The 12,726-nt window shown below is 46.2% G+C and overlaps 1 protein-coding gene across 1 annotated transcript; it reads left to right on the top strand.

The window, feature by feature from the left end:
- The first annotated feature begins 1,383 nt into the window (after positions 1-1,383).
- On the top strand, positions 1,384-11,184 carry mat1a (methionine adenosyltransferase I, alpha). Its single transcript, XM_035399487.1, has 10 exons — positions 1,384-1,402; positions 1,996-2,268; positions 4,453-4,530; positions 5,307-5,429; positions 6,055-6,167; positions 6,730-6,873; positions 7,606-7,824; positions 8,150-8,332; positions 8,625-8,758; positions 9,237-11,184. The coding sequence occupies exons 1-10, from the start codon at positions 1,399-1,401 to the stop codon at positions 9,337-9,339; spliced, it is 1,374 nt and encodes a 457-aa protein (XP_035255378.1). The 5' UTR covers positions 1,384-1,398; the 3' UTR covers positions 9,340-11,184.
- The last annotated feature ends 1,542 nt before the right edge of the window (positions 11,185-12,726 follow it).

Here is a 12,726-nt window from a genome sequence, read left to right as displayed (position 1 = left end):
TTAAAGGGACAGTTACTTTCAGTTTTTTTTCTGCTATCATTTCAGTTGTATTGTATGATTTCCATTGGCCAAGGCAGTTTTATTTGTGTGAAGAAGGATTTTTCAAAAACATACAGACGTTTTGGTCTTCACTCCCAAAGACCCCTGCGGTTGTGTTGTTAGGACACAAGCACAGGATGCACGTGCCAAAGCAAATAGTTCCAACCACAAATTCTTTAAAAATATAATTTGTTGTTTGAGAAATAACGGGGTAATGTCCAACCCTCTGGAGGTATAATGTGGTTGTACACCATTATAAAGCCAGCGATGCAGTTCTAGAAACTTCTGTGATTATCTAAAGTATCATTCACTGCACATTAAAACTGTCTGGGCCAAAATAAATCATAAAAACCTCAAGAAAGCAAAACTGCCCCTTTAAGCTAATTTCTGGAGGTACCCCTAGCTCAAGGCAAAAGTTCACAGTTCACCCTTTTGACTCTGTTTGTCAGGGACAGCGCTGTACTCATTTACTAGAGTTCTGTCTCTTCTTCTGCTGTCCAGCCTAGTAATGGTGTACTGAAAAGACCCGAAAGACATGCTCCTGTGCATCACCTTCCTGATTAAACGACCTTTTATAAGGTTGGGTTTTCAGCGGAAAATTTCCTGACACACAGGGTGTTCAGTGACTTCCTTTTACCTTTGTATTTTTGATTCATGTATATGGAGTTACAGTATCAGGATATCAGTCGCTATTTACCTATCCTGACAATTGACCATACATCACCTGCACTCACAAAAGTCATAAGTCCTTGACTCATTATGAACTTAAATGGGGGTAGAATTTCCTCAGCCAAACCAGGAAGTAACAAAGTCTATGCCACCCCTGAGAATGGGAATACGGTTGTAAGATTTAGTTTTCAAATGTCGACAGATTGAGAATGAAAGCCGCCACTGCATGTCACTGACCCAGGGACACAGGGGGTTGTGCAATCCTGTTTGATTATACACACCAGTCCGTTCTTGTCAACAGTGGATCAGACGCGCTCTCCACATTTCTACCGTACTATCAGTCATTAACCGTCACTGCTGCAGAAGCTGGAAGCTCCTGTCAATTAACTGGGCATCTCTACGGCTGTTTAGTGAAGTCTGTAAATATTTGAATTCTTTGTTCAGCAGACAAAAATATGCCAAAGCAAACGGTGATGTTCCCCTTGGTTGGGATGACCTTCTGACCACGGGACGCAGCCAGAGACAGCTCTCGGCTGAAGTCCGTTTCCACTGAAACAGGCAGCTGAGCTGTGGGTCTGCACTACGGTACTGATACCCAGTGTTCAGCCAGGGTTGCTCTGTGAACACGTTTGTGGAGACAATTGGAATTTCCGAATTAGGGAGGATTTGGACATTTGGACACAGCCCCACATGGGTGCCAAATTATTATTATTTTTTTTTTTAAAGAAAGTTTGAAAAAAACCATCACTTCCTGACTCACACTGCTGCAAACATGCAATGTTCTGATGCCTTTTTTTGCACTGTTTGAATATTATTATTATTATTATTATTATTATTATTATGTTGTTGTTGGTCATACTTGTTGCATGTTGTATATGTGGTATGTTTCGGTGTATTGTATGTATTGCATATTGCTTTTCCAATATGACTGTAGTTATCCTGCCAATAAAGCAAAATGAAATTGAAATAGAGAGAGAGCGAGACAGAGACAGAGAGAGAAAGTGTGTGTGTTGGGGGAGATTGGGAGAGAAAGGGGGGAGCGAGGAAGGGGGAGGGGGAGAGAGGAAGAGGGGGTAGAAAGAGAGAGAAAGCTCAACCCCAAAAACCCAATTTCACCAGCCTGCTTCCCTAGATGACTCCCACAGAGGACACCCCAGAAGGGGACACAAAGGGTTAAATTAAATCTCCAAAAGTTCCAGTCCCCTCCCTCCCTCAGCACCACCCCTATGCAATGATCTGCCCCCCAGGTCACATGATGCGTGTGCGTTGTCCCCTAACCTTATATAGGAGTGTGTTTGGATTGGACCCTGGAGCTCCATGCCGTAGACAGACAGCCAGCCAGCCAGGACTCAGCACGCGGGAATATCAAGCCACCTTCGCCCCCCTTTCCCCGCAGTCTCAGCCTGCTCAAAGAGGACCCCCCCACCGCACCGCACAGCACCCCACACCTGCTCTCTGAGCCCCTGGCAGCGACGCTCACCATGGACCGGCTGATCGACTTCGCGCCTGACGACGGCTCCTTCATGTTCACCTCCGAGTCTGTGGGCGAGGGCCACCCCGGTGAGTTTCTGCCCCGCACATTCCCCCCCCACCCCCCCAATATCCATTGGGGGGACCGAGCACGTAACCGCAGTAACCAGGGGGCAGCACATATGCCAGGGCATGGGGGGGAAATCATAGGCTAAACACAAGTTAGGCATGAACTCCACAGGTCACAAACATTCTACAGGCTGTGTATTCTGCCAATGTTTATAAAGTATTATCACTGGTGCTCAGTGTGGCTCCTGTGGTATGCATGTAGCAGAGTGTAGCAGCAGAACCCAAAATTTATATTTGAGAAATAACTTAAGCCTTAAGGACTATGCAACATGTTAACGAACAAGAAAACAAACTTAACTCCATACAGCATTTTATTGTGCTATCAAAGTTATGAGATGCTGTTACCTTTCAGCTAGCATTCATCAGAGCTCTGTCATCTACAGAATTCCACGTAACAGTTGCACTTCATTATCACTGTTCTATTATTGGTTTACACATACACACACGCCTCACACACGCATATATACACCCGATCTGGGTCAAATACGTATTTGTTCTGGATTCAAATACTTTTCTGTTCTCTGTTGATCTTGCCTGGTGCAACTGAGCCTGCCAATAGGACCCAAAGGTGGGGTTTGCACTTTTTGAGAGTGTGTCATAGGTTCCAATACACCAGACAAACTTAATAAAGTGTGGAAAAGTATTTGAAGCCAAAACAAATATGCATTGGACCCAGGTCTGATACACACGCACACACGCTCCCCCAACACACTGTTTTGGGGCACGTGTTGTTAGGTAATGTTTGTAAAGGGTAGTGTTGACCTGAGATAGGAGCTAAGCTGGACACGGCCCGTATGGGAACTGACCAGACCTTGCGTTCCTTATCGCACGGCACGCTGGGTAATCATGCCACGAAGGCTGGTCACCTGGAACCTGCAGCAACAAACAAAAATCTTGTTAAACCTGTTGGCAAATATGTTACAGTCAAGAGTCAGTCAGGAAATGTATATTTGGCAGGAAGATGATTTTACTCTTCTAATGTTGCTGCTTGGGATCAGAGACCAGAGATCAACGATCACAATTCATTTAAATCTTTTCCAGTTTCCCAGCTGATACCCAGAGACAGCAGGTGTATCTCGAGTATCTTTTTTAAAAAGAAAAATTATTTATTTATTTATTTATTTGCAATCTCCCAGCCCACATTTAGCATGAACTGTCAGCACCCTCTTGCGGGCCAGTAGAGCTCCCGTTTTGGTTATTGCTGTCTGATGAAATCTGCTTTAGCTTTGCTTCAGCTGCCTGAACGGCAGTGATAAGATAACAGGGAACAGCTGCCCTGTCCCGCTGCTGCAGACCAATGCCGTCCATCTGCCGGGAAACGCAGACCGAGCAGAGACCAGGGGTGTATTTCACAAAGCAGGATTACTGAGGTAGCTGGATAACTGTGCTGTGTAAAGCCCAGAATGGCTTTTTACTTCGTTCCCTGTTCCAGATTTGGGAGGGTTCCAGGTTTTTTTACCCAGTGCAGTTATCCAGTTAACTCCATAACCCTGCTTTCTGAAACCGGGCCCAGGAACACGTTCCACAGCTTGCTGCCCTGAGAAAGAAAAAGAAAACGCACACCTCGTTCGCCATGGCGCAGACCAAGGGACTTGGAAGTAATACCGTAAAAGAAAGGTCGCACACTCTTTTTCCTCCGATGCAGTTTTTAACAGCCATCGTTTCAGCAGAAAGCTGCTTTCATCAGGGCTTCCACAGCTTTCTGTCAACATATTTTTTCTATTTGAGTAGATCTGTGTGTCCTTTATTTGAAACGTAATGCTTGCCTGTGACAGGCAGCATTCCTTATGCAGGTAAAAAGGGGAACCCCCACACCTTCCCCCTTTGAGTCCCTGACAACACACAACACAGAGAGGCATTTACAATTCTCTATGCTAAAAAACTATTATCAAACTATATAAAATACCACACACACACACACACACACACACACACACACACACATCCAGACACACACACACACACACAGACACGCACACACACATCCAGACACAGAGACAGACACACAGATACACACACACACACACACACACACACACTATACCTACACAGTGTAGGATGGTACACAGCACAATGCTCGGTGGCAAACATATTTTGATAGTACATCACAGCAGCAGACATCTTTCTTTCTTTCTTCAACTACAGACAAAATCTGTGACCAGATCAGTGATGCAGTTCTGGATGCTCACCTGAGAGAGGACCCTGACGCCAAGGTGGCCTGTGGTAAGTGGGGAGAAGGGTGGGAGTGAAGTGGGAGGGGACATAATCCGAAAGCACAGCATCATTTAACAGGAGAGAACAATGATCTTTGATTGGTTAATGCCAGTGTGTGACTGATTGTGACTGATTGGGCATGGTAGCACCACCCAGTTTGAGGTTCATTACCCTTCATTCATGTGTCCTTAAGGCAGATACACATCAACCAATCACAGAAATGAACAATAGTCTGGACCAATCGGCGGGGTCCATGTCCAGAAGCTGTCAAGTTAGAGCTGGGTGATACACCACAACAATACTTAAGAGAAATAACTAAATAATTAATAATGAAGGCTCCTCTAAAAGTGATGTTCTAACAACGGATTCTTTTTCTAGATGACATATTGTAATATGCACCAAAGTAATATGCACCAAACTTGTAGTGTAGTCTAAATAGGAGAAATCCAATAGTTACATCTTAACGAGACACGAAAGCATTTCTTATTGATTTGAGTTTTTTCTCATGGGGAATTTTGTTGATTTTATTACTCCCATTAAAGTTGTCTACAGTTTCACACTGAAATTCATTTCACATATTATTCTTGTCCTTTGTCTTACCTCACCTATCACTACTGCCATTTTAGTTTTCTGTTGCGATTTTGAACTTGAATGATTGCTTGATCGATTGATTGAATGACCGACTGATTGATTGGCCAGCTGATTCATATGCACCAGCACACATGGTCCAGTGTGCTGCGTTCATATGCATGTCCAGTCCTGACTTCGCCCTGTGGTTACCATAGAGACGGTGTGTAAGACCGGCATGGTGCTGCTTTGCGGAGAGATCACGTCCAGCGCCAACGTGGACTACCAGCGAGTGGTCAGGGACGCCATCAAGCACATCGGCTACGACAACTCTGACAAAGGTGCAGCCTCAAGGCCAGACCACAGTCACTCCAAACCATAGTTACACTCGCACATTCACATTCAGACACTCCGACACTCTCACACATATTCTAACACTCTCTCATCGTAACACTCCAACACACACACACACACTCAAAGACATTTGAATACGCTCACATTCTAGCTCACTCACACATTCACAAACTCTCAAACTCTCACATTCTAAGACACTCTCACAAACTCTCACACTCACATTCTAGCACACACACATTCACAAACTTTCACACTCTCACTATTCTAGGACACTCACACACTCACATTTTCACACACCCACATCCTCACACTTTCCTACTCTACACTCTCACACTCTGACATTTATTCTGGAACATTCTAAAGCTCTGCACTGTTCTCAGACAGTCTTAATAAGTAAACTCATTTTACATTTTGACCTGAGACTTCCCCCATAATCTCAATAAAAACCTGCACAGGCCCGACAAGACTGGAGCTGTGTCCCTCCGGTGCAGAGCAGCTGATATTTGTGCAGTGAAAACTGCTGTTTCCTGTGTGTCTTTTACCCCCATTTCCTGTGTGCCTTGTTCCCATTTCCTGCATGTCTTACCCCCGTTTCTCTTTCTCCCTCCTCAGGCTTCGACTACAAGACCTGCAATGTGCTGGTGGCTCTAGAGCAGCAGTCTCCCGACATCGCCCAGGGCGTCCACATTGACCGGCACGAGGAGGACGTCGGAGCTGGGGACCAGGTGAGGCCACACCTGTAACAGGAATACTGCATATGACCCACACCTGTAACAGGAATACTGCATATGACCCACACCTGTAACAGGAATACTGCATATGACCCACACCTGTAACAGGAATACTGCATATGACCCACACCTGTAACAGGAATACTGCATATGACCCACACCTGTAACAGGAATACTGCATATGACCCACACCTGTAACAGAAATACTGCATATGACCCACACCTGTAACAGGAATACTGCATATGACCCACACCTGTAACAGGAATACTGCATATGACCCACACCTGTAACAGGAATACTGCATATGACCCACACCTGTAACAGGAATATTGCATATGACCCAAACCTGTAATGAGAATACTGCATATGACCCACACCTGTAACAGGAATACTGCATATGACCCATAATACTGCTTTTATGAACCTCTGTATTATTATTATTATTATTATTATTATTATTATTGTGAATAAGACTACAAGCTCATGTGTACCCCCCTCTCTGGTCCTATATGTGCGCACAGAGGGTCTCCCTGATGAGGTTTTTTTTTTTGGCAGGGTCTGATGTTCGGCTACGCCACAGATGAAACGGAGGAGTGCATGCCACTCACCATCGTCCTGGCTCACAAACTCAACGCAAAGATGGCCGAACTCCGCCGCAACGGGACCGTCCCGTGGCTCCGCCCAGACTCCAAGACACAGGTAGGAGAGCCCTGCTATCCAGCGCCATGGAAACACGATCGCAGGAAACAGAATCCTGCAGGGAGCCGCCCACAAACAGCGAGACAGGCTGCTGTAGCAGGAGTGGGAGAGAGGCAGGTTGCTGTAGCAGGAGTGGGAGAGAGGCAGGTTGCTGTAGCAGGAGTGGGAGAGAGGCAGGTTGCTGTAGCAGGAGTGGGAGAGAGGCAGGTTGCTGTAGCAGGAGTGGGAGAGAGGCAGGTTGCTATAGCAGGAGTGGGAGAGAGGCAGGTTGCTGTAGCAGGAGTGGACAGCAAGACAGCCAGGTGATGCCAATTTAGCCTCTCCGGTGACACATCAGTCAGGCCAGTTTAATTAATTTTTAGAAATAAAAATATTTTGGAGCTCTGGCAGATTAATCTAGACCAACACCGAAAATATAGGCGAACAGGCTGAAGGGTCTCCACCGATGTAACACCAAGGCAGACAGCACTGCGAGTTACTGCAGGAAAAGGTACTGGGTTATAGGATAAAGGTCCTCCAACAGATTCCTCAGAATTACAAAACCTGGGCCTGCCATCAAATTAATGATCAAATTAATGGACCAATCAAATAAGAGCAGAAGTTGGTATGAAATCCGAAAAGGGGCATGGCCACCGCTGTGCACCTGTCCAGGACAGGATGTTCTGTGAATGGAAGGTGGAGAGTTTCTTAAGTTGGGCTTCCCCCCCCCCCCCCCCCCCCCCCCCCCCCCAGGTGACGGTGCACTACTCCCAGGAGGGGGGTGCGGTGATCCCCCTCAGGGTGCACACGGTGGTGATCTCGGTGCAGCACGACGACAACGTCACCCTGGAGGAGCAGAAGCGCATCCTCAAGGAGAAGGTCATCAAGTCCGTGGTTCCCGCCAAGTACCTGGACGAGCGGACCATCTACCACCTGCAGCCCAGCGGCCGCTTTGTCATCGGCGGGCCCCAGGTGAGCCTGCCCGTACCCCGGTGCCAAACATGGCCGCACAGACTGTAACGGGCTTCGTTGTTCATCTCCCCACAAACCGCACAGTCCCCAAGTGTTAGGCGCCCACAGGCTTTTATCGAGCGCTCAATGATAAAGAAAACAAACGAACAATCAAACAAGCCAAACACACATGACAGGAGAAGGGATTAGACCATACGTTGCTCCCACATGCATCTCTTATTCCAGAGCCCTGTGGTCTCAGTGCAGGTAGAACAGATAAAGTGTTTAACAATCACTGTGATTGCCTACAGCTGTTCTTTGTGACACACCAGCCTGTTTTTGGCAGGGAGATGCTGGTGTGACCGGGCGAAAGATCATTGTGGACACGTACGGGGGATGGGGTGCCCACGGGGGAGGGGCCTTTTCCGGAAAAGACTACACCAAGGTGGACCGTTCGGCTGCCTACGCTGCACGCTGGGTGGCCAAGTCACTGGTCAAAGCCAAGCTCTGCAGGAGAGTCCTGGTGCAGGTGAGGCGTAAATGCACACACGCGTCCCTACAAATCACTGCTGCATGTGGCTATCCTGCACGCACGCCCACGCATGCGTCCCCACAAATCACTGCTGAATATGGCTATCCTGCACACACAAACGTCCCCACAAATCCCTTCTGTACGCACATTTCCCAACACATCACTGCTGCACACAGCTATCCTTGCTATCCTGCACATGCATGTGCCTCCACAAATAACAATGTTAAAGCCCACCTGTGTGGGGGAGTCCCGTTGAACCCCCTACTTGCTCTTTGTGTCCGTGCTGCAGGTATCCTATGCTATCGGCGTGGCCCATCCGCTGTCTGTCTCTCTCTTCACCTACGGCTCATCCCAAAAGTCAGAGAAGGAGCTGCTGCATATTGTCAATGAAAACTTCGACCTCCGGCCGGGGGTCATTGTGAGGTGAGCTTCTCCAGACCGGTACAGTGGTATCCTAATTCTGGAACTATTCCCACTGTTATACAGTTACCAGTATAAAATAATTTATTTCCAGTGTAACACATTTACTGTTGTAATACAATGAATTACCCACTGTAATAATTATTCACAGCATTGGCCAGGAAGAGACATAGTAGCACAGCCCTAGATTATGTTAGAACAGGGCAGGCAGTAGTCGGGGTGGACTTGTACCTACAATTTCATAAAGTACAATTTTAACACCAGGAATAATGCTGGATACAGCTGCTGGGGCCCTGTTACTCAAATCGTGGCCCTACAGGGCATAGAACTGCTGGATTCCTGCCCTCCCTTTACCTGGGAGTCAGGTGTGAAAACCAGGGTCAAATTTGGATATGAGTGGCACATAGACACATTTGAGTGTCTATGTGCCAGTAGATACAGCTCTGTCGAGCACTCTGTCACTCTGAGCGTTTGTCCTCAGGGATTTGAACCTGAAGAGGCCGATCTACCAGAAGACTGCGTGCTACGGTCACTTCGGCAGGGCCGGGTTCCCTTGGGAGGAGGCCAAGGAACTGACGTACTGAGGGCGCCAACGTACGAGGAAGTTCCCCCCCCGTCCTCACTCTTAAAAGGGGGGGAGGGGGTCCCTTTAATGTACTGGTTCAAACATCAACCCCCAGTATCAGCCCCCTTTCTGTAAAACCTTTTTTTTTTGTTTTTGTTTTGAGTTTTCGCTGTGAATTTACACACAGCGCACAGATTACCAGATTTCCTGATGCCTCGTGACATCACGGGCCGCATCAGTGTTCGGGAGATGCATTGGTCACACTGATGTAAAATGTACAATATAAATTATGTAAATTGTTGCCAGTCACAGCCGCACAGCAGCACCATCACCCTTTAAACAGGCATATCACAGAGCCTTTTCAGCGGTCAATACATTCCAGTTCTGCCCCTTACCCTCGGACGTCAGGACGCCCTTCTTAACCCCGGAAAACAAGCCATTCAGGGATGGGACTCTGGGTCCACACACCACTCTCAACATTTCGCCTTGGCATTGCTAAAAAAAAAAAAGTCACATGGTGACCGCCTTCCCCCCTGTCCCCCTTTTGTAGGTCACAGGTGAACACGTCTGCTTTCTCATACTCATTTTTTGTTAACTTGGCAGCGGTTTGATAAAGGTATGATAAAAACAGCCATCCGTTTAAGACGGGTTAAATTTTTGGCTGTGACCGCTTCTGGCTCCTGTGTTTGTCATTAAGGTTGGGGGTCATTTTTTAATTTGATGACGTGCGAACAGTTCTACGCTGTTGCTAAAGTGATTTAAAAACACCACACCTTTTGGCAAAACAGGCAGATCACAGTAAAACAGTTACATAAGACTGAAAGTCTGCGCCCTATCGACCCTCTGCAGAAATTCACCCTGTACCACCAAACTGCAGCTTTTGACAGAACACTTATTTTAAATGTTTACACGTGATCTGTGAATATCCGACTTAACATTCTCATCAGTAACACTTGCAAAAGCAAGTGTGTGTGTGTGTGTGTGTGTGTAACTTCTTGAAGACATTTCAGGGATTTGAGATGTAATGGGATTTCTTTTAAATCCTATTTGTGCTGAGGATTTGCAGGTGTGATGGTGTGGCTTTTTAACTGGATTTATCATTCACATAGGTATAAAGGTATAGGTATTTTGCGGAAACTGTATGTGGGAATATATAAATGCATTTCTGTGGTACTACTAGGAGGGGCACTACAGATGTATACAGATATTTTTTGTGCTTTGGGATTTGGGTGCAATTTGGCCTTTAAGTAATGTGGGCCAAATCAATGTGTTCAGTCTTAATTTACAGTGTGTCTTGACAACGGGACTAATGTACCCAATGCAATATACTGTAACTATATTTTTATAATTTTATTTTTTTTTCAAATTATGCTTTCCAAAAATTGTTTATTGGACAGCTTAAAATCATTTTCTCAACTGAAACATTTTATCTGCGCAAATACCATTGTGCATATGGTATCTGTTTAACTTTCATATTTGTAAAATCTGACTTTTGCCATCATTATATCCTATCATAACTTGGTTTGTTAGCATGGAAACTGCCGCATATGGCCATCATGCACACACGTGTCCCCACAAATCACTGTTGCATACAGCTGTTCTGCACACACACATGCACACACACGCACGCACACACACACGTCCCCACAAACTATGCATATTGCTATCATGCACACACACACAAGCTCTCCAGCCCGTTTAAATGTTCAGTGCTGCCCAGTGTCCTGGGAGTCATGTGACAGCGACTCATGGCCCATGGCCGTTAGCAGACCACGTTTACGGGGGCATGATCCCCAGTAATATTTTTCTGTGCCCCATATACGTTTTTTTGCATTGTCTAAATAAAATCTCAACAGTAAGTGTGGTGAATTTGGTTTTGATATTTTATAGAATAAATTAGTCCCAAATAATGACCACTACCGCTGTTAAGCAAGCAGTTAAGACAGTGAAGGGGGGAGGCAGGGGGAAGGGGTGGGCTGGCTCCATTTACCAGATTCTTGCCATTACACTCAACTAGGAAATGCTTTATATTTGCTTTTATGCTTTGTTTAAACCCCTTTTTTCCTTCTGTTAAATAGCAATCCCCCCTCCCTTTAAAATACTTGCAGAATGGCCCCTGGACTTACCCAGTACTGCCCATCTCCATGGACGCTTCTGTGAAGGAGGCAGAAAAAAGTAATTATGGGTTCCGTAATTCTCATTGGTGCTGCTCTTCAGAAAGCCTATAGTACACCTGTACAGGGAATATCTCCATACAGAAAGCCTACAGTACACCTGTACAGAGAATATCTCCATACGGAAAGCCTATAGTACACCTGTACAGGGAATATCTACATACAGAAAGCCTATAGTACACCTGTACAGAGAATATCTCCATACGGAAAGCCTATAGTACACCTGTAGAGGGAATATCCCTGAACACAGTTTCCAGGTGTCGATTACACCCTCTCACCCACATTCCTGTCCCCACAGTCCACGCATAATCTTCTCAATCCATAAAGAAACATGGCAATGTGTTTGTGTTGCTGGAGGAGTATATATTACCATCACAATAATTCTGTTAATTCTTCTAATTCTGTGTGTTTGTTTGTGTGTGTGTGTCTGTGTAGGTGTGTGTGCGTGTGTGTGTGTGTGTGTGTGGGTGGTTGGGTGTAGGTGAGAGAGAGAAATATATCAGAGTAAGGTAATATTACACAAGAAAGACAAACATGCCACAATCATCTCTTGATGTCCTTTTAATGACCTAAATGATCCAAAGACAAATGTATCAACAAACTTTGAACTCAAAGGAACTTCTCCTCTCTCCCTACACAAAAAAGAAAACAGAAAATTGGGTGATGAGTCACACAGCAGAGTGGGATTGGACCCCACACACAGCAGAGTGGGATTAGACCCCATACACAGCAGAGTGAGATTAAACCCCACATACAGCAGAGTGGGATTGGACCCCACACAGCAGAGTGGGATTGGACCCCACACACAGCAGAGTGGGATTGGACCCCACATACAGCAGAGTGAGATTAAACCCCACACACAGCAGAGTGGGATTAGACCCCACGCACAGCAGAGTGGGATTGGACCCCACACACAGCAGAGTGGGATTGGACCCCACACAAAGCTCGCAACAGGCTTTGGTTTGATTAAAGGCACTTCTTTTCTCCGCTAGCTGATGAGCTGTCCAACGTGCACCTCCCACCAAAACGCAATGTCCACGATCGCTGTGATCACCAGTTAACAGAAAGTGTCAGTGAAATGGCTGTAATCCTTTGGCGCGGCTGTCAGATCACGTCCCCATCAATAGGGAACAACCCCCCCCACCCCAACCCCACCCCACCCTCCGACACTAAAACATAGTACATGTACTCAAACTAAGAATACCTTAAGTGATTACTTAAGGTATGATAAG

Source organism: Anguilla anguilla, chromosome 18 (assembly GCF_013347855.1).
Source record: "Anguilla anguilla isolate fAngAng1 chromosome 18, fAngAng1.pri, whole genome shotgun sequence".
NCBI lineage: Eukaryota > Metazoa > Chordata > Actinopteri > Anguilliformes > Anguillidae > Anguilla > Anguilla anguilla.
The sequence above is the reverse complement of the archived record's forward strand: the minus strand, read 5'-3'. Positions and strand labels throughout refer to the sequence as shown.